Source organism: Chlamydotis macqueenii, chromosome 2 (genome assembly GCF_036417535.1).
Source record: "Chlamydotis macqueenii isolate bChlMac1 chromosome 2, bChlMac1.mat, whole genome shotgun sequence".
In the NCBI taxonomy this organism is placed as follows: domain Eukaryota; kingdom Metazoa; phylum Chordata; class Aves; order Otidiformes; family Otididae; genus Chlamydotis; species Chlamydotis macqueenii.
This window is the reverse complement of record NC_141557.1, coordinates 126,924,492-126,946,017: the sequence shown is the minus strand read 5'-3', so window position 1 is coordinate 126,946,017 and position 21,526 is coordinate 126,924,492. Positions and strand designations below refer to the sequence as shown.

Below are 21,526 nucleotides of genomic sequence, written 5' to 3'. Positions count from 1 at the left end.
ATCTCACTGTGTTTTACTATGCTGGCTGCAGGCAAGCAAGTTTCAGATGGGAGCCTCTTTCCTCTGCTTCTATCATAGAGTAGGACCTTTATTTTTCATTTACACTTTGGAGCACTGGCAGTCAGATTAGAGAAGATAATAATTGCTATGAGCCACAGGAGATACACTTCCTCCGATTTTATGTTTAAATTTCTATATTTAGGCAAACTAAAGTCTTTTGTAATAACCAAGGGAGCACTCATATGAGGCAAGTACTGTTCACGACTAACATAATATTGTCTATAACACTGGTGAAAAGTTTTTTGTAAATCTTTTTTTTTTCTTTTTGAGAGGGAAACCCAAGGGGCCATGACCAGCAATCTCTAAATTGAAAAAACTTTTGAGAAAAACTTTTGAGCAAATCCGATTAAATCCATCTATTCATAAGCATGGGTCTCCTATCTACAAGTATCACATTTAGTCACCTAGTTGCACCATTTACATATTTTCTTTCCTCCTAGTATTTTGTGCACTTAGTGAACTATCCTGTACCACACAGGTAGGGAGTAAGTTGCTGACTATCACTTAATATATAAGCAGGTTCTATGGAAGAAAGCATTTCTTGAGGTTATCCAGTTGCTCATAGTTTGATCTGGCAGCACACTTTGAAACACCAGTCACTTGCCACATTGCAAAGTTTGGCAAATGTGTGTTTGCCAACTTGCTCAGTTCTGACTCACCTGTTCTTTTAAAATTTTTGCATCTTTTACTCCTGTCTTGAAACATCAAAACTGAAGGAAAAAAAAGACATTTAGCATATGTCATTCAACCAAGCATATCGTAAGATGTGGTTTTTATCTCTTGATATGAGAGGGGGAAGAGGACAAGCAGTGGTACACAATGAGCAGACCCCTGGGATTTAATGGCACTCTGAAACTGCTCTGTTGCCTTGCAGGGGTACATAAACTTCTTGGTAGGCTTTTCTTGTTGTGAGTGTGAGCTGATTCAGACAGGACATCTAAAATGTTGAATGGGCCAGCAGTAGGTCCAGCGTCACTGAGTCAAGATGTAATTGTAGTGGGATACTTCGGATTTTAGTATATTGCAACAAAGAAAGGCCAGTGAGTTGCATCACATTTACCATTTTTACCTTAGTTAGCCTTTCTCCCGCCGTTCTGAGGCAATGGTATCAAGTAATAAAAAGGATATAGTTTTCCTGGATGAGCTGTGCTGTATCTGTTCCCTCATCAATCCTAGAGCACCTTGTCCTGGCTAAAGGACCTTCTCTCTTCCCAAGTGATGCTGAGCCTTATCAGTCCGCCTCAAAGGCACTGTTTGTTGCCCCCAGGTACTCTGGCTTCTTCTTGTTCTTCATCCACATCTTCCTCAGGAGGCTGGGTGTCCCGTACAGGTTGCCTCCCGTCAGTGGTAGGGAAGCTTCTGCTCCGGGTGGCAGGGTCAGGTCGTACTCCGCTGTCTTCCTCCAGCGCTGCCTGTGGCTAGCAAAGAAAGCACAAACGCGTAAAGCGTGACTCTCTGTGGCCTTTCTTCCCTGCTTATGGTGACTGGGCACTAAAAACCAAGGGCTACGCATTTGCAAAGGTGTGTTTGTGCCTGACCCGTCCCTGGCATTGGCGAGTCCGGGGTGAGCGGGGGCTGTGCCGGGGAAGTGGGCTTGCACGCCACAGCTCTCCTGGCTCCGCGTGGTGCCCTTTGTTCCCTCGCTATCATGGTGAATGCTCACATGAGGGGATGAGCTGCAATTAGGGACTGCTACTAGGTGTCTCCTGTGTACCATTTTCCACCAGAGAAGAAACTGAGGGACAGAGCTGGCCCGGGGACAGAGCTGAGCCCTTGCAGCAAAGCACTGGGGACCATGCGGCAGTGCCCAGGTGGGGTGAGCACCACCTGGCCGAGGGGGCTACACCGACTTACACCAGCTGAGGCGAATTTACATCTGCATATGGAATGCAAGGACACTGTGAGGATGAACTTGTTGCTGTCCCTCAGGCGGCAGTGGCATCCATCATCTCAAATATCACCTGGATCTGTCTGGGTTAGCTGCCTGCTGGTGAGCGCATTTATACTATGGCCAGGCTGTTCCTTAATTACACTTAAAGACAATAAGGCCTTGTTTAAAAAATATTTAATTACATTTTTCTAAGTTGCCTTAGGGCAAATATTCTAGACTTCTTAGGAGGAAAATACTTAAATTTTGAATTTAGATGCTTTTTTCCTAGTAATAAAACAGAGCTGAAACCGGCACCGGGGCAGCTGTATAAACAGCCATGGCTGACAGTATAACCAGCGTCCTTTAGCCGCTCTCTCCCTCCCTCTGGGAAGCAAGTGGCATGGCTTTACTGTAAATCACTGAGGTTTTACACCTTTGATTTAGAGGAGATCTGCAGCTGAGCACTTCTTCGTGTTTCCAGTGAGAGAGTGACACACGGCAGAGGTGCCCCATCCCCTTCCCTCCCCGGCAGCACCCCATGCACAGCCCCCCGGACTTGGCTGAGGGGTAGGAAGGGACTTACACATCTGTAGGACTGCGGTCGCCTGTGGATGAGTCTGCGACAGCCGCTGCTTTCACTGTGATATGGGCAACTGGGGCTGGCGGGAACTGCGGGAGGAAAAAGCACGCCGTTAGGAAATGCTGCTGATGGGTAGGGACCCCAGGTTTGTCTGAGGAAAGAGGCTGTTTTAGGAAAATTAATATGTGCCATAAATCTCTTAACAAGAGAAAGCAGGTTAAGGACTTGACTGCCCAGCTCTTACCCCCACAATTGCTGTTTGCTCACGTGAATGGTCTCACTGAGCTTGGCACAGGTGTCGTATGAGCAAGAATTACACCTCCCATTGAAGGAGGGAGGCTTGCAGAACTTTTTATTCCCTGTTTTTTATGTCTGGCTTCCCAAGGAGGTGAGGCTTTGTGCAGGCTGAGCAGCCTGCCTCTTGCACCTCTTCATAGGCCACCTCCACCGCTGTCTGGGAAGCACCTGTCCCAGCCATCGGTGTTTCTTGAGTGTTCAGAAATGTTTCCCTGTTTTGCTGGGTGCTGCTCTGTGGCCTGAGGGGCCCTGGTTCACGCCTCAGTTCTGCCACGGTCCCAAAAGTACCTAATGATTGACTTCCTCTTTGCTTTATTTGATCATAAATTGCCTGCCGGAACTGAGTCACATTTTCCCATAAACAGGCCAGTGAGACTGGCGTATCGTCCAAGATGGTACGCTAAAGTACAGGCTGCCCACAAATAGAAAAATTGTCAAAAATTGTGATGTGCTCTCATCATTTCAGGCAATAAACACATTTACTGATTTTACTGGCAATACTGAAAAAATTCTTAAATTATTGCTACTACTATAACTGGTCTTAAGCTGTCTAGGGCTATTTCCCCTGCAATTAATCTAAGACTGGATATATTTTGGTGTGCTCTGCAAGTATCTCAAGACTTAAATATGTTTGAAATCACTTTTGCAAGCATTTGAAATTTAACCACGTTAATTATTGGTAGGTACAATCAGTTTCGTTACACTGAATACCGTTAATTTTGACCATCCTTCAACATTATACAGTCATTTTTCTTGAGTGTAGCCGAGCTACCAGCTAGCAGGTACATTGCAGCCATCCAAAAGAGCCTTTGAAGCCATAAAGTTTCTATAGCATGGTCTGTGCCAGTCAGAAACTTTTAAAATTACTATTTTCTGTTTGAAAAATCTAGATTTTTTAAATGCAGGGACTTTTAAAATTGTGTTTTGGTAAGAAAAAGTAGGGAGGGAAAATGTTTTAGTAAAGCTAAGTCATTCTTACCCAAAGCATTTTGTCTCTCCATTACAGAAGAAATTTTCAGGTTTCGTATGATGATTATCCCATCAGCTCTTTACTGACATTTTTGATTGATTTAATTATCTTGTCAGGATGGCATTCTGCAGAATATGAATTATTTGATTCTCGTTCCATTTTAGAAATACATTTTTTTTTTTGCTAATTTGTGAAATTCTCTGAGAATCAAGCCTCTTCCCAGGTCTTGCATGGGCTTCTCCGTGCAAGTGGCTGAGCATCCAGAATGGGAGCCTGCCTGTTTCCATTCTGCACCACTTCCTCGGTTCCCTGAAGGGCAGCCGTCTTACGCCAGTCTCTGCTCCCAGCTAAGCATCCTCTGGCATAAATCATGTCTCAAAGCTTTAACTCAGACTGTGAAATCTGCACATACTGTGGCAAACTGACGTGCTGTTAACGCGTGACACATTGACAGACACTAGGTTTTAAGATGCATCAGACAGTGGTAGTTGGTCTTGCTGTATTCACTTACCAAAGATTTTCCATCCAACAGGTGATTACAGGACTTGGATGACTCTTGTTCAGTAATCCTCACTGCAAAGCAAAAGAAACATGGCATTATCAGTAATTATCCCATTGGCACAGTTTGTATTAAAAGCCTCCCTCCACGTGGTTAAACCCAGATGAGACCAGAGCCCATATTCAGGTTATGATCCCACTGGATTCGATTACAGCAAAAAGTGCAGAAATTTGTTTATTTTGATCATCTACTGTGATGTCAAAATAAGTGATTCTGGAATTGCATAAGTCATTCTGGAAAGTCACTCAACTGCTTGCTCCTAGACTTTTTGAATGAGATGATGAACTACAAGTGAGTGCTACAAGTGAGAGCTCAGCCAACAGCTTGTCCACGGACAAATGCTCACTGACATTCCTGCTAGTTGTGTTGAGGAAATAAATACATGAGGGATTCCAGATTTTTTTTATCTCATGGAGCCAAATCCTCCTATTTCATTGTGGGAATGTGGATCTCTTTTCTTCTTTCTTTCTGTTCCTGGCCATTTCCAGTTGTCTCCTGTTTTTTTTTTTAAAGGATATTCAGGTAAGTGAAGAGCAAAGATCTACAGAAGTACCAGGATGCACAAAGACAGAGGACAGAATGCGATTCACAGCTGCTGTGACCAATGGAATATAAATAATGACAGCAAACATCAGAAATAACCAAGGTGCTGCTTACAGTACTGTCTCTAGCATGAGTTTGCAGTCAGAACTGTCTTCTTCAAGGCCAGGTTGGCTGGGGCTTTGAGCAACCTGGTGTAGCTGAAGGTGTCCCTGCCCATGCAGGGGGGTCAGAACTAGATGACCTTTAAGGTCCCTTCTAACCCAAATCATTCTATGATTCTATGAGGATTGATTCTCCTTCTCAGGACGATATTTGACCATGATAAATATCTTAACTAGCCTCTCTCTTCCTGCTTCCCCTGCCCCAATAATTCCATTAGGTACCAAACTGTATCCCTCATGTCAAAGTTTAATTCAATTACCTCCTCTCATCTTGCATATTAGGCACTAACAGTATTCATCAAGTGGCTCCAGGCATCATGCTTCACCTAATGTCCATATTTTTTCTTCTTTTTTTTTTTTCATTTGTTTGCTCTTATATTATTCAATTCTTCCCTTCAGCCTGTCCCTCTTATTAAATACAGAAAATGTTCTAGCAAAGTTTTAGCAAAATATGTAAGCAAAAGTGAGTCCTCTCAACTTCAGGTTGGCAAGTCGTGCTTTACCAAATCTGAAATCTCTTCAATATTCAACAATACTTGTCTATGGAGCAAGCATGGAGAACACTACAGACACAACTATGTCCAGTAAGAAAGCTGAAGAATGTTTTTGAAGGGTGAAACCTATGTGGAGGTCACATTTGTACAGAGATTAATGAGAACAGATGATACATATCCATGTATATACCTCACTTCATATCACATTATGCTGGCTCTCCAGCTGCTGAGAAACAGCTGGAGAAACCTTTCTGGATGCTTTCATGGCACCCTATTCTCTATGTAGGTATTACTAGTACAGTACGTACTGAAACTAGAAGGTGCAGCACATCGTAGCAAAAAAGCTATTTTTATTTTACTACAACTGTTTGCAAATACTTCTACTTTCTTGCCCTTAAAATGCTCCATTTGTAAAGTCAGGCACTCAGAAGTTATGAAACACCAGAATTGGACCAAAGTTATGTCATCTCCTAAGGATATAGACAATGACATTCAGTCTCTAATTTGTGACCAGAAACCTTTTTCTGCAGACTTTCTGCTTCACTCCTGTAGACAGCGTTCACGCATATAGCAGTTGCTCATCCTTAGCTTTTATTGCTCAGTACACAGTTCTATACCTACTTTCCCCACCAGTGAACCCTCTGAGGACAAAACCAGATCCTCCTGGTGAATTTGTCCTGTCCCATTCTCGTCTCTCCCTCCCTCCACTCCTCAATCAGTCCCTTTTGTCTCTCTTTTGTTCTCAGTTCTTCTCTTTCACTGAGCAGAGCCTAATTTAACCTTAGTTTCTCCCTCTTTCCTATTCAGCATCCCAGTTTCTTTGCTCCCTTTCTCCCCTTACGAGAACTATTTCCCCCTTTTCTGCTCTTCTTTTTGAATTCCTACATATTTTCTCCTGTTCGCACCTATCTGGCATGCTTTACCTCTTGATTCCCCTAACAGCAGAGACCAGTAGACCCTCCTTTCTCCCCAGCTGGGTCTCTGCCACCCGCTAGCCCACAGCTGCTCCCAGCCATTCCTCCTCCTCCTCCTCTCCCTGCTCCAGCCCCTATGCCCCAGCTCTTTGTTCAGCCATTTCTTGGCTCGGGTCCCAGTTTGAGATCTTTCCCTACAGTCCCAAGCTCAGTTTGTTCCTTCCTGGTTTCCAAGGCCTTGCTCTTGCCTGGTCTTGCGTTCAAATGCAATGGCTTATGAGCAGCGTAGTTGCAAATCGCTGGTGTGAAGAACACATGCCTTCATGATAGCATCTGTTTTACAGATTTAGCCACTTTTAACAGCTCAACGTCCAATGTCTCTACCAAACATGTGCCATGATTTTTGCAAAGGCTTATGACTTGTTTGCATCTGGGTGATTTTTCAAGGGAGAGCAAAAGATGCGTTTTTGATTAAAAACTGCATGGCCCTACTCCAGCTTTGACCTTCCAAACATAACACGCCAGCACTGAAGGACCTGAATGACCAGACTATTTATGTTTACTCATTTCCTTGGTTTCGCATTGGCAAACTCTCTTTTTCCTTCACAGGTTCTCACGAATGTGCTGAAAAAGTTTTGGTTGAAAAAACAAAATCAGGTCTGTGGCTGACATCCAGAATCTAAAATTTCATCCCAAATAATTATATTCTGGCAAGTTCTAGGCAGGGATCTTATATAATAAGATGACTCAGGCAAACTCAGGAATATGCAATCTATCATCTCTAAAATATTGTCAGCCTTTGGAAAGGGAATGTTTATGATTCTGAATAAAGCGAGTTTATGACTCTGAATAAAACAAGGGCTCTGCAGTGCTATGGTCATTATCTCGTTAATTCCACCAGACATTTTAAGCGTGGAAGTATTCTTTGAGTATCTAACAAAGTGGCTGCTTCACTGCAAACTGGAAGACTGCAATGTCTAAAAATGTTCTGAAGCAAGAGAGGAATAAAGCCACTTCTGTAGACTCACCATGCCGGGCAGCGCCCTTGGCAGGGCAGGGTCCCCGCTGCCCAATCTGCAGGCGGCCCAAGCCCCGCACCTCGTTTTCACTATACAGCACCTGGAAGAGGTCTTCATGGTGGGGCTGCAGCTTCTCTATCCTGTGGGGCCGATGATCAGATATGGCTACCACCTACAGGGAAGAGGCAAAACCATCCCATTACACCAAGTCTTGGAGATTAGGTGGTCTGTCAAGGTCACAGTGGAGGAGCATGGCATGTGCTCTTCCCTCTGCTTTACTGTCAACTACAGGGGATTTTGTTGGGTGGGGACTGTGGGATTTCAGGGGTTTGTTTTGTTTGTTTCCTGCCTCTGTCCGTGAGATGTGTCAAAGTATGGAAAAATCATGTGTGGTCTCTCTGGGACCCAGCTGCTTAGTTGTACCTTTCTGTGTTCTCCTCAGGAGACTGAAATGTGGTGCTTTTCAAGACCTGCTGAATAGGATACGCCTTTGAGACAGCTCAAATTTAATATTTTATTGTGTTGTATCTTGGGCAGTCAGTTAAACTTATGCAATGTGAATTCATGGCCTCTCGTGTCTCTTGGTCTTATTTACATTTTATACCTGGTGAATGACTATGAGGATATGAGGCAGTGAATAATTGAGCTCCTAGATATGAATTTTCACAAATGTTATCTCACACAAACTAAACTCACTGAGAGCTGCACCCTTGAATATCAGGTCCCCTGTATCTCCAACAGACTCCCTGAAAACAAGGGTGCACTCTTGTTCAAGTACTTTTCTGCATCGATCACAACTAAGCCAGGGCACTCGCTGTGCTGCCACAGGCAACTGGGAGGCTAGTGCTAATGTGACCTTAAAAAATGGGATAGACTTCAAGTAGCTGGACCCATCAGTGACTGTTATCCAGGACAGAACAGAAACAATTTTCTGAAGAAGATTAAAGTCCCAAGAGCAGGGAAAGAGCATTTAATACTTTGGGGTTTTTTTTATATTTTTCCCTGAAGACTTGCTACTGTCATATAGAGAACAAGTTAAACAGGGCAAAGATACAAACCAGCAAGGAACCACCACATGTGGCAACTGTTCAGATTGTTTCCTATTAGACTTATTTATGTTGGAATGCCAGGAGAAAAGCAGTTACTTGCACCTAACTGATGACAGATAGTTGCCATCTACTTGTTTTATATATAAAAACTAGGGCTGTTCAGCCTGGAGAAGAGGAGGCTCTGGGAAGACCTTATAGCGGCCTTCCAGTACCTAAAGGTGGCTTATAGGAAAGACTGGGAGAAACTCTTTAGCAGGGCCTGTTGTGATAGGACAAGGGGTAATAGCTTTAAAATAGAGCGAGGTAGATTCCAATTAGATAAAGGAAAAATAGAACACTGGAACAGGTTGCCCAAAGAGGTGGTGGATGCCCTATCCCTGGAAACATTCAAGGCCACGTTGGACATGGGGGCTTTCTCTTGGTTCTGTGGATTTTGGCACACAGCCTAACACAGTTCCTACTCTGTAAGCTACTTATGGACATGCCCAGTGTTAAGTGAAAGTCAAAGGGACTACTGGTGTCCTTGAAGACCAGCACGTGCTAAAGGAGGCTGCAGCTGGGGCCCAGCTCTACCTGACCACGAATCTGACGCTACTGGACAGAGTCGAGCCTCAGTATCATGCTGATAATTCAGAAATGAGGATGATGCTGGTGGCGAGAGGCCTCCTGTAGCTGTTTGAGCAGTTGGTGTTGGCTCTCTCCCAGCTGCCCCTGGACCAGTTCCAGGACTTCCCCATCCCTCTGCAGCATCTTCTCGCAGGCTGCAGGGGTCCATGTCCACATACGCCCTGACCACCTGAACCTTGCAAGCTGCTTACCAGAGGCATTACTCCCTGTCACCGCAGTGACATGGGTGGAGAAACCCATCTTCACTATGAATAGGATGAGGCTGTGCCTGGCAGGGGTCTCTCATCACAGTCCCCATGCCTTGGAGCCTGCCTCGCATGAGCCAAGCTTCTCTGGCTTCCAAGGAATGCTACAAAGCTCACCTCTCCCACCAGCTCTGGAAATGCACAGCACTCTTGGTCGCATTCAAGTCTTCTTTGGTGTGTAACAGAAAATGTCTGCAACCCTCTGCTATTGAGAAACCTGAGGTCACTTCTTTTGCATGGTCATGGAAAGAGCATTTTTGGTAAGTAGGGTGCTGGCTGCAGTCGTCTCTCATCCTGAAAGTGGCTTACTTGATCAGTGTGAACCACCACTGACTGGAAACTTAACAATCTGCCTATGTGTTGCAAAGGATGAAATTCAGTTTGGGGAAAGGAAGCAGGATTTATAACTCCATTAATAGCAGGAATTATTTAGGCACCTTGTCTATGTTTTTGAGATTCCTTGTTACATGTCAGATCAGTAATGTCAAAATGCCTTCAAGCAGAAGAATCTGTATAAATATGTTACAAATGCTATTTTCCATTACAGTGCAATCTCTACAGCACGTCCTTCAGTGAACATCTTTGTTTTGCAGCCCTTGGCTGTAGCACACTTTTGGAGTTTCTTATCTCCTAATTCAAGAGTTCACCAGTGACTTTGGCTACCTCACCCTTTACTGTAATATGTAAAGACTTATCTAGGTCAGGAAACTAAACCTGCTGTAGTGCAGTTTTGATCGAAACTGGAGCTGGCATTTCTCTATGGTACCTAGGGTAAGGCCGAAGGATCAGCTGGAAGTCACTTATTTTCTAGACATACCAGGAAATTTAAATTTGTGTGAACGGCAGAGTCAGCCAAACTATGCAGAATTAGTAAACTGCTCTCTAAAAAACTCCTGTTTTTAGAACCTGTAAGTCCCTTGACCGGCTCAGACTGTTTGGAGGATACTGATTCGGAATTCAGAGCTCCACAAAAATGTCTTTTTTGTGGACTTCACCACCTGGCATACCCACCGTTGGAATTAGCTGCGTTAAGCAGGGGGCACGGAGGATGCAGGAGGGTTGCAGAGCAGAGCGGAGACTGTTCCAAGAACCCTCCTGGACCCAAAATCCCACTGCCAAACCAACAACCAACCAGAAAAGGTGACAATTAAACATCTGGCTTTGGATAAAATTTTGAAGCTTAGAGGCTGAACAATGAAGTGCTTGTTAGTGGAGGAAATGCCAGATTTGCAGAGTTAAGCTCTTTTTGATGGTCTAATGCTGATCTAATTTTTATTGTGGCGGTACTTGCATACACAGAGGGATTTGTAGTTTTTCTGCAAAGTGGCCAGGTGCTGGTGTCCAGACCGGTTTTAGGGTTCTAACTATAAGATTTTGGGGCTAGGAGCACAAGGGAAGTGAAGGGAAGGATCTACTATCCCTGGAAAAAACTCTTAATAAGGCAATAGGAACTACAAAAAAAACCATGTTTGTAAAACACTCAATTAAGAAAAAGAAGATGTAGGTGTTTCCCCCTTCCACAGTCATGATTGTGCTTTTGGGATGGGTTCTTGACTGTGATGGAAGTTACCCCCCCCCAGATCAGTCATTTGAATGTTAAATCAGTTAAGGCTACACTGCTTGAGTATTTCTGCCATGAAAAAAAGTCTGGCAGATGTCCACGTTGCTTGCTATTTTTGCCCTTGCTGGGGATTAAAGTTGTGTATCCACTGCGATCAGCAGAGCAGAAGATTTCATGTTAGCTGAGGCATTTCTGCAGCACTGACTGCAGGTGCAGAAGTAAAAGTGAAAAATAAAGAATCATTCTGCTACTTTTGTGCGAGTCTAGAAATTGGCAATCGCAGCTTCCTCACAGGCACGTATGTTCCAGCAGGCGCTATTTATTTGAATGCTTGCGCATGAGCTGTAAGCAGCTGTGTCGCACCGAAGAAGGGGAAGGCAGGAGCCCGAGAGGTGACTGTGCCAAGTGCTTTGGTTTGAGAGCCTTGCTTGTTTGCTTAGCTGGAGCTGCAGAACTCTCCTCAGGCTAGCTGCTCCCACTGCTAATAGGATGCTGCCTGCATCATGACTAAAGGACATCTTTAATTGGGGTCAGGAAAGCCCCAAAGGAAAAAAAAAATCCTCTAAAAATACAGCAACAAAACAGGGACTTTCTTATCTTATTTTCTTAGATCTTTATGAGTACAGTGCTGCTACAGCAGCTAATCCAAACCAAATTAAATATTAGAGGCTCCCACTTAGAAGCAACAACTAACTGCTGAGATTTGGAACATGATAACAGATACAGTTGCCCTAGATTTCAATGAGAGCTAGTTGAAAATTTTCCAGTTGAACAGTTTTATGAGAAAATCTGGGCATTTTATTGGAAAAGTATCTATTTTGTAAAAAAAAAAAAAGATAAATTCTCTGAGCATTCTGTTTTATTAAGTCAGAATAGTTCACTTCTGGTTTGGACTTTTCTGCTATTTTTATATTACATACAAAACAAAATATACCAAAGGCATAACAAATAAAACAGGGTATCTCACAATGGCTTATTTTGAGTAACACTCTGATACTCTGACCTTCATCCTCATTTGGAATTAAGAATCATTTTGAAACCTCAGCCTGAGTTACGGTACAAAAATAAGATTTTCAGAATTTGAGAAAATACACACATACGTATTTTCTATTTTTCAAATACCACAGGCATGTTTTTGACCCTCCCTGGGGACCTCTTCAGGCATCCTGTGAAGTATTGGGATCCTGTGATCTGCTTTAATAACCAAGAAAGGGGATGGGAGTGAATGTGGTGAGGTTTTTTTTCCAGTGCACGGGTAAGTGTGGTAAGCAGGGGGGACCTACGGTGCTGTGGGGAGATCAGGGAATAAGGAGTACGAAGAGGAAGCTATTTAAAAAGGAGGAAGGAGCTGGGAAGTGGGATAGGGCATGGGAAAAGGAAAGGCTATGGAGCAAAATACTTTAACAAAGTCCTAGAGAAGAGGCAGGTCTGCAGTGAGAAGAAATGCGTTGGCAGGAGAGTCTCAAAGCTTGTAAACAGTGCTTTGAGATGCGCAAGAGAAAGAGGCTGTCATTCCTGCAAGTCAGAAGTGCTATAAAAGGATCGTGGAAGGGGTTGTGAATGGGCCAAGTGGATTTAAAGAGGGAAAACTGGCTCTGAAGACAAGAAATCTCAAGCCTAAACCAACGTATCCAAGTGTCTGAACTTGGAAAACATTTTCTCAGAGTGTGAAAAATGTTCAGTTCTTTTACTGTTGCTGTTATTATTATTTACTTAATCATAATAATCGAGGGAAAAATATTTACAGACCTATTGAAGAGGGCTGCAGGGAACAAGAGTCCCTTATGCAGCGAAAGGAAAATGGAGAGGGAGGAGAAAAAAGCTGAGATTGCGCAGCACAGTGCTGCAGGCAAGAGGGCTGTGCTGGGTGATGGGGCTGGGCACAGCTGGCTGAGAAGGAGAGGACCACGGCCATGCCCATACCCATGCCCAAGCCATCACCCTGCTCTTTAGCTGCAGGTCCTGCCCGTGCTGTTTGGTTGGGCTCCTTTGCACAAGGGCCGTGGAAATGGCTCGTGCCCCAGCAGCAGCTGCGGGAGAGCAAAGTGGGGAGTAGCTCTTCTTCGGGGCTGTGTGCACCTTGCCTTCGGGATTAAAAATATCAAACCAGTCACTGAGAGCTGAGTTGTTAGTTTTTCTCTGCATTCATGAAGGGCTGGCAGAGAAGAAAATAGGGTCAGGGGTGGTTCCAGTCAGGAGCCTGGCTTATTGAATTTGGAGGGGCACCTCACCCCCAGGGAGTGGGGAAAGCTCTGGCTGTGCCCTCTGTGCACGGGGGTGAGGTAAGAACAGGCAAGAGCTGCCAGAACCGAGGGACAAGCATCCTCCTGTGGCTCTCTCAGAGCTATCTTTTTCAGTCAAGGCTACAGTCCTTTGCTTGGTGATTTTATCCCAAATTCCCTGGGGAATGTGATACTGACTCCTTGATTAATGCCTGTATACATTGTTATGATTTGTTTGCTTTTCATTCCTGCCTGTCCCTCTGGCACTATTATTAGGGCTTTACAAATAAGAATTAAGTCTGTGATTCCATCAGATGACCTGTATTGATAAGCTGTTACATTCATTTTGACTGGCACTCCACAGATGGATCGTATTTTTGGAAGTTTCAAAGTGCTTCTGTAAATCATAGAATGGTTTGGGTTGGAAGGGACCTTTAAAGGTCATCTCGTCCAACCCCCCTGCAAGGAGCAGGGACATCTCCAACCAGATCAGGTTGCTCAGGGCCCTGTCCAACCTGGCCTTGAATGTTTCTGGGGATGGGGCATCCACCACTTCTCTGGGCAACCCGTTCCAGTGTTCTACCACCATCACTGTACTCAGAGCATTTTTAAGGATAAGTTTAGCCAACAAGAATTTAAAAAAAAAAAAGAAAAGAGAGAGAGAAAGGCAGATTTTTCTTACACTCTTTGTTAGGATGTGCTGTGTGCTTTTGGCTCTTCTTTGGGCAGGACTGCATGCTGCGAAAAGAAAAACAGGAACACGGTCAGGGTGCAGCGGAGGTGGATAAGCCCAAGGAACACTTTCAGTGGTGCTGCCCACTGAAAATGTGTGTAAGGGTGAGACATTAGGAGACCATAAGCAGACCCTTATGTGGGTGGCGAGGCAGGAAAGTATGCTTCAAGAGAGAGCCTCTGAGGAGGGTCCTGGTCTTTGACGCTGATCCTGAGGCCCCACATGTGAGGGTGGGAGCTCTTCTCTGAGCCCTCATGCAGTCTGTGTCAAGGGGGAACACAAAGGGTGAGGGCTGAAGGCACCTATTGTTATATAAATAACTGTGGTATTACTGGAAAGAACCCACCCCACACCTCATTTCAGTGTTTTTAAGCCACTTATCATTACTTCGAGATGCTGTAGGTGTGTTATAGCAGTGAGATTAAGTTACGCGTGCCTCTAAAAGTCTTCCGTGAGAATATATTTGGGGCATGATGAGGAGAGAGGGGAAGAGGAAAGGGTTTAAGGAAGATTTCAGCTGAAGCAACTCAAAAGAAAGTACTTTTTAATGTCACTTCAGCAAACATGTCCTAGCTATATGATGCAGCTATCCATGGGGGCAGGACAACAGCCTCCCCGAAATTTCTGCTCCTCTCCCACAGGCCATTCTTCTCCTTCCTAAGCTTTTGATCTGGCCTCCCACTTGCCGATGTTTCAGAAGGAAATGAGCTTCTCTTTCCGTCCAGACACCTTCAAACATAACTAGTGTACACACTAACTTTAACGTTTATCTACATACTTTTTTTTTTCCCCAATAAGCTCAAACCACTTCATGACATCATTTCAGTTTTACTGCACAATGTCCAAAGGACAACATTTGCTTTAAGTCTAGTTTTTTCTTTTTTAATACTCAAAATGATCCATTCAGTTCTTTAACTTGGAGTATTTTTCTTAAAGTCTGTTTCTCAATTTTATTTCTTAGACCCACAAAGACACCAAAGCCCAGAATTGCTAGCCGCTAGACACACAAGATGTCAGGACCATCAGCCAGGCTTTTGACTGGACTGAAGCGACTGGTTTTGGGTGAGATTTGTTTTGGACAAAGTGAAGATTGTTTAAACACTTGTTTCAGTTTGACTTGAAACTGCCCTGAAAGGCTCAATGATGCTCCCAGCTCTCATCGTATCTTACCCTTTGTGTTTTAAAATTACTGCCCTCCCCTATGTTCAGGATACAGGAGTCATGACTACAGGATTGAGCAGCCAGTTACAGAAACAGGCCTGCAAAAACCTGCCAAATTCAGCGAATCAACCCGAATTCTAAAGGCTGACCCTGAGGGCAAGGCATGTGAATGGAGGTTTCCTACTCAGGCTCCATTTATAGTCCAAAGGCTTTAAAGAGCCAGGAAGATTTGTTATGGGATCACAGGTGACTCTTACTCTCCAGGTGAGATTTCCTTTACATTTTTGGCATACATTCAACTCCAGGAGTTGCAGTGCTTGATGCTGCTTTGTATTAAAGTTTGCAGAGAGTTTTGAAGCTGTAGAAACAGCTGGAGGTTACCCAAGGCCGCTCATTCCTGCAGCCGAACTCGTCTCCTCTGATGGCAGGAATTACAAGTGACCGGGATTTTCTGGGTTCTGGTACAAGCAGAGCTGGCAGTGGGACCAAAATCACTCTTCCTAGACAGCTTGCATTTGTCTAAAAGCCACCCCTCGATACCCCTGTGAGGATATCTGCATTTAGTATCAGGACCCGCCCTGGGTAAACAGAAAATTGTGGGCTGTGCTCAGCCCACGGTGAAACAGAACAGTAAGATGGGAGGTGACAAATCTGAACTCATCACAAGGAACTTATCTGTGTGTATAGAGCTTGAGAGCGTGCTAAGCTGTCAGTTCGACTACGGTCTGTTTTGCATGGCATGATATCCTCAGGGATCCCTACTGCCTTCTCCTGCAGGACACGTTTTATATTTTAAACCATGGTGAGTGGTTGGGATGAAAACCAGCCAAACATAAAGCAGGTGTTTTTTTTTTTTCCCTAGGAATATGCTGCAAGTTGTTTTTGAAGCTGCTACAATCACCTTTACTTCTGGAATTTCATGGTGTGAGAACTAAACTAACAGCTGACGAGCAAAACATTCATGTGCAGAAAAGTTTAATGATGCAAGGAGTTACCTTGTTGTCTCTCTGATACTTTATGTATTTTACCAGACAGTTTATATAGATTTCTACCAGGACAAAGTACTGTCATGCTGCTATTGGTGCAGGCTGGTGCACAGGGAACAACACATAAATGTGCCTAACAGTAAAAAATTTGCGTATTTTCTGAGTACGTATGATCCACAGTCCAACTCACTGCCAGTCATATGCCAGAGCGAGTGGCAAACGGCTTACAGGGGCTGAAGAAAGGCAAGGCATGAAAGGAAGTCACAGCACCAGCAAACATGCAATTACTTGAATAGCCATTGAAAGACGAGGGAATCACGGAGGGAGCCAGAAGTGACCCCCTTGTGCAGGAATACAATGGCAGCAATGCAAACAGTGGGGGCTCTCCCTGCAAACATACTTTTCTGCAGGGAGCGGGAGCTGGAAGGGAAAAACAAATTCTTGCAGACGATGTTCCTGGATTTGCTTGCAAAAGGATGCTTGTATGGACAGCCTAGCTTTTGGGCAACAAAAGCAATTACAGTGATGGTTCACTTTGTCATTTCCACTTATATTCTGAGATTAAGCAGCTGAGAGCTCATGCTTGCAGCTTGCAAGTAAAGATCTGATCTGGCCCCACAATTTGTTTTCCCTGCTTTTACCTGCTTTCTTTTTCTTGTTGCTGAAATACACAGCTATTGAGTTTAAACTAATTTGTTCAATCAAATGCAGACTGGGCTTTGTCCGGTTCTTACTCTTCATTACAAGCAATTAATGTTAATCATGCATTCATTTCCAGGGCATGGCTTTGGAAGTGTTCCACTTACTGAGCCAGCAGACTTAAATTCAACATTCACGCAGTTCACCCAGTTCATCTGAGCTGCTAACTGCTCGCAGAACTTAATTTTCCTTTCTATTACACAGAATAGCCACACAGTTGCAAGCTGTCACTTTAGCAATTACCTCATAGATAGATCAACACCGATTCCAGATCTCACAATTTTGCTGGCGTGAAGATTTTACACAGCCACAATGTCGGAGCACCTGCACGGATCAGCTCCAGAAACAAGCAGCGAGCGCGGGGCTGCGAGCAGAGCACGGCACAGCACAGCAGACCGGATGAGCTGCTCCCTTCAAAAATTTCCCTGATGCTAAACAGCCTATCTGTCTACAAGACAACACCATAGCGGTTGTTACAGTTTCGATGTACTCACGTTTGGATGAAATCACAGTGGTGAAAACTTCTAAATTTTCGTCGCTGCAGCTGTAAATCTGGTGCATTTTCCACCTCTCCCTCCTGACTGCCCTGCAGCTTCATGCAACCGCTCTGAACTTCTGGTAAATAGGTTTCACTAATCCAATCTGGCTCTGTGATCATTGTCCAGATCTACAAAGGACAGACTGATGCTGTGATCTCATCTCATTCCATATTCTTCATTGCAACATTTTCTGCTCCCATCTGCCTTTCTATGAATACTATTAATGCAAAGATTTAGTTTAGCTGTTACTTAACCTTCTATTCAGATAGGAGCATTTTATTTTACGTCTCCTTTTACCAGTTTGGAGAATCCTCTACAATAAATGGCTCATAATTAAAGTCTGTTCTGTGCAGCCAACGTATAGGCAAATAAATGTTTACAGAAGTACTGCAAGGATTTCTAAAATAAGTTGGGTTAATACTTTGGGTACTTTAACACATTTATCATAAAAAATTGCTCCTCCCATATCATGAGCTGAGTCTAGGGGTATTAAGAAAAGCATTTTGTGCTTTACCTTTTAAATTCATAAACTAGTACCTGAGTCCTGGGCACTTCTGTGTAAAATTTCAAATGCGGATGACAAAGAAGGGCACGTCGGGCAGACACACATGGGTCTACATGCCCCTACATTTCAGTGGCTGCAGAGGGAGGGCAGGTGGCTGGGTCACAGACGGGCTCCTACATGACTCGATGGTCCGGGGCCTAATTCCATAGTTATGCACTTCAATAAAGGGTCTTCTTACCAAAGCTTTTCATTCCTTAATGCTCCCATCAGAAATTGTTCCTTTCCACATCTATGAAAATCAGCCCCCTCAACTTCTGGTGACTTACTGCTGCCATGGACACCTAAGATAGATAGAAAATTTTGGCCTGTAGGCTCCAGCAACTGATGTAGAAACACTTTCAAGTGTGAATAGGGATATTAAATTACATCAGCCTAATGAATAGACTTCATTACTAGCACGTGTGTGTAATTAACACGAAAACGAGTGCTGTCTTCTCCTATAGACGTCTGCCACCAACACGCCCAGATGGAAAGCGCCAGCAAACATGGCCTGTCCCTGCCATATTCACATAACGTTTCTTCTTTGAAATAATAAATATTGGTCCAATACACATCCTGAGCCTGGTCGCACTTTGGTTGAGTGGAAGGTGTCACTGTTTCAAGAAAGAAATGAGTGAAGAGAAGCTGGTATCACTTGTCACCTCCCAGGGCAGCCTCCTGCTGTCCAAGGGTAGCAAAACCATTGCGGTGCTGGGGGCATTGTCCCAGGAAACTGTGCCGTGTTTGACATAGGCGGTGGGACGACGATATGATCAAGCAAAAGTTCAATTAGGTTTTGATTTATTGCGCCACATGTTCTGCTTGTATGACTGATGTCATTAACATCAGGCTCGGCTGGCGTGTTCATCTGTCCCTGCCTGGATCCCTCTGAAGGCGCACGCACTCAACAGATGGGGAGCCGCACGGGCGCGAATGCAATTGTTTATCCTGCTATTGTTCCTGTGTCAAGCAATCAAACCAAATCCATTACCCACTGAGAAAAAGATCAGTGCACCGTCCATTCAGCAGTGAATGGAGCAGAGGCGGTTATGCAGGGAGGCTTTAAAGCTTTCAAAAGGATAAAAAAAAAAAAAAAAGAAGAGCAACATTGAATAGTTGACCAAAAAAAAAAAAAAGCTATAACAAATCTAACCAGCCTTTATTTCACCTTTGGATATTCAGAGTTCTATGAGAAGAGGCACCTTTGGATCCCAGTCATTGTTTTCCTAGTTATAGGTATGACTTAAAGATATTTTAAAATAATATATGGGGTTTAACAGTAGAACAAATATTTCATCATGTTGAGAGGTGGTGGGGATGTGGAAACTGAAGTGAGACTGAAGAGCTGGTTACCAGCTGGCATTCACTGCGTTACAGGTTTTGTGCAGGTAGGCTTTGAACATTTATCTTTACAAAGGACACGATGCTCCGGGGATGAGTCACTCTGTGCACAGAGCTGACAAAAGGCTCTCACATCGCTTTCAGACAGAAAAAGAGGGCTCAGGAGAGCCAATATAGTCTGCCTCATCTGGGAATAAAATTTCCCCTGTTCGTGAAAGGGAGTTTGCTGCTTCATTCTGCCCAGATCTTACAGGGTAATCGAGCACTATGAATGCTCAGGGTTTTGCAGGAAATCTTAATGTGGCTTCAAAAGAAGGACTGCACATATTGGGTGACCTTTTTCTAGTTGCCCATGAGTTATTTTGGACAAATGTCTTGGTACAAAATAAGTGTGATAATACCTGCCAAGGAAGGGTACTATGAAGCTCAACTGCATGCAACCTGCTGAACAGCAGCAGGACAGTAATTTTAGACTTGAGGAAGATACTGTCCACAATGTCCAACCTAGGGACTGCTTGCAGAGCCACATCAGCCACATCTGGAACAGATTGCCCAGAGAGGTGGTGGATGCCTCATCCCTGGAAACATTCAAGGCCAGGTTGGACAGGGCTCTGAGCAACCTGATCTGGTTGGTGATGTCCCTGCTCCTTGCAGGGGGGTTGGACTAGATGACCTTTAAAGGTCCCTTCCAACCCAAACTATTCTATGATTCAATGATTTTATGATCAGATGATTTGACATAGTATCCCACTCTGGCTCCCTATTAACCTAGCAAGAGTCCAGTCTGTGGTGGGAGCAGGAAACCAAACATTTATTGATCCTATGAATTATTTTTGTTCCCCAGATTGCAAACAATATCTAGAAACCAGGCTCAAATTTTTCCTCACCGCTAAACACAATTAATAAGCTATTAATTTAATTCACAAGGTGCCACTGCAGCCATGAGAAGATCCAAAAAACATTTTGCGTTGGGGTATATCTTTGACTGAAGACTCCCAAGCCAACATATGGAATCCAAATTCCTCACTGTGGGCTGTGATATAGCTGTTCATCAATACCTGAACTCCCTGTGTTGTTAGTAAAGGATTAAAACATTTGCTGGTGAGACAACTTGGTGACCAAAGGTGAATGGGGACAACTGAGGAGGAGGAGGAGAACTCAGGACACACGAAGAGAGATCTGGTGTCTGAAAAAAAACATTCATGTAACCTGAACTGCAGGGCTGGGACAGGGAAGGTATTTGATTTTTAGGAACGTGGGCGGAAAGGAGGGAGAGGTGGAAAATGGGAAGGGATGTATGCTGAGGCGGAGGTAAAAACAACCAGTGAAAACAGCATAAGGATTAGTGAATCTTGTCAACAAGGCAGAAAATCCCATAAGCTGGCAAAATGTCCCTCTGGGGAGGCAGCGAGGATGCTTTCCGCATGGGCTGGATCTGTTCAGCCACATTTGGAAGACACGTGTACATGCTTGTCCTGTTTACCAAGTATGCCAGAGTTGGTAAGCTTAAAAGGAATCCAATAAAACCAAATTTGAATTATGGTTACAAAAAATGCAATTAAAACTTTGAGTGATTTAAGAGAAGTATCAGAAAACTTATTTATCCTGGCCTTTGTAACCAAATGAACGTCTTTCCAGCGCAGCATTCTTCACGGGAAGTTGGTGGAAAGCATCCTGGTACTCTCAGCATACGCAACGGATATTGCCAAGGGATTCCCTGGCCCGCAGAGGACGGAGCTCTTCCCAAGGCAGGTGTCTGGCTTCTCCCTGGATCTCGTACCCTGTTGCGTAAGAGGTGAATCTAATCCATACTGAGCCACTTGAGCCTATTTCTTACCGTTAGCTGCGCAATATGATAAGGATAAACCACAGGTATTTTTGGAATAGGATTGTGAACTCAGGGGTCCGCACAATTAGCTATTTAAAAATAAGATGAGATCAAATTGCACATACATGCTGCAGACATTTACTCTAAAACACTTCTGCGCAATGCAATGCAAGTGGTGTTTCTTGGAAAAAGAAGCACTTCTTTTTTCATTTTAGGGCAACAGAATTGCAACTGCCAATGAGTGAAAAGTAAAAGCAACAGCAAATGCAAAATATAAAGTGAGCTTGTCATACCTAGTCTGTTATTTTCCTCTAAATGTAAGGAAGAGAGAGACAGATATGCTACCAACAACTTCACCTCAGTCTTACAGCAGTCGGCAAAACTAGTTCAAAATTGAAGTAGCACTGCGTGGCTGAAAGGTCTGTGAATAAGCGAAGAATTTTCAAAAGTAACATTTCAATTTGCATCTGGCTGGAAGCTGCTGTGACAGATTTTACCCAAACGGCATTTAAAAACATTTTGAA

At 44.0% G+C, this 21,526-nt stretch overlaps 1 protein-coding gene across 2 annotated transcripts; it reads right to left on the bottom strand.

Moving 5' to 3' along the window:
- Nucleotides 1-1,243: 1,243 nt before the first annotated feature.
- Nucleotides 1,244-17,563, bottom strand: VXN (vexin). 2 transcript variants are annotated; one of them, XM_010125135.2, is made up of 6 exons: nt 17,245-17,563; nt 13,854-13,909; nt 7,477-7,639; nt 4,289-4,350; nt 2,514-2,599; nt 1,244-1,478 (listed from the first exon to the last, which is right to left on the bottom strand). In XM_010125135.2, exons 1-6 carry the CDS (start codon nt 17,309-17,311, stop codon nt 1,292-1,294), a joined length of 621 nt encoding a protein of 206 aa, XP_010123437.1. In that variant the 5' UTR covers nt 17,312-17,563; the 3' UTR covers nt 1,244-1,291. The 2 variants fall into 2 exon arrangements, with proteins under 2 accessions (XP_010123437.1, XP_086598511.1); XM_086742385.1 differs by having other exon boundaries at nt 1,244-1,472.
- Nucleotides 17,564-21,526: the final 3,963 nt, after the last annotated feature.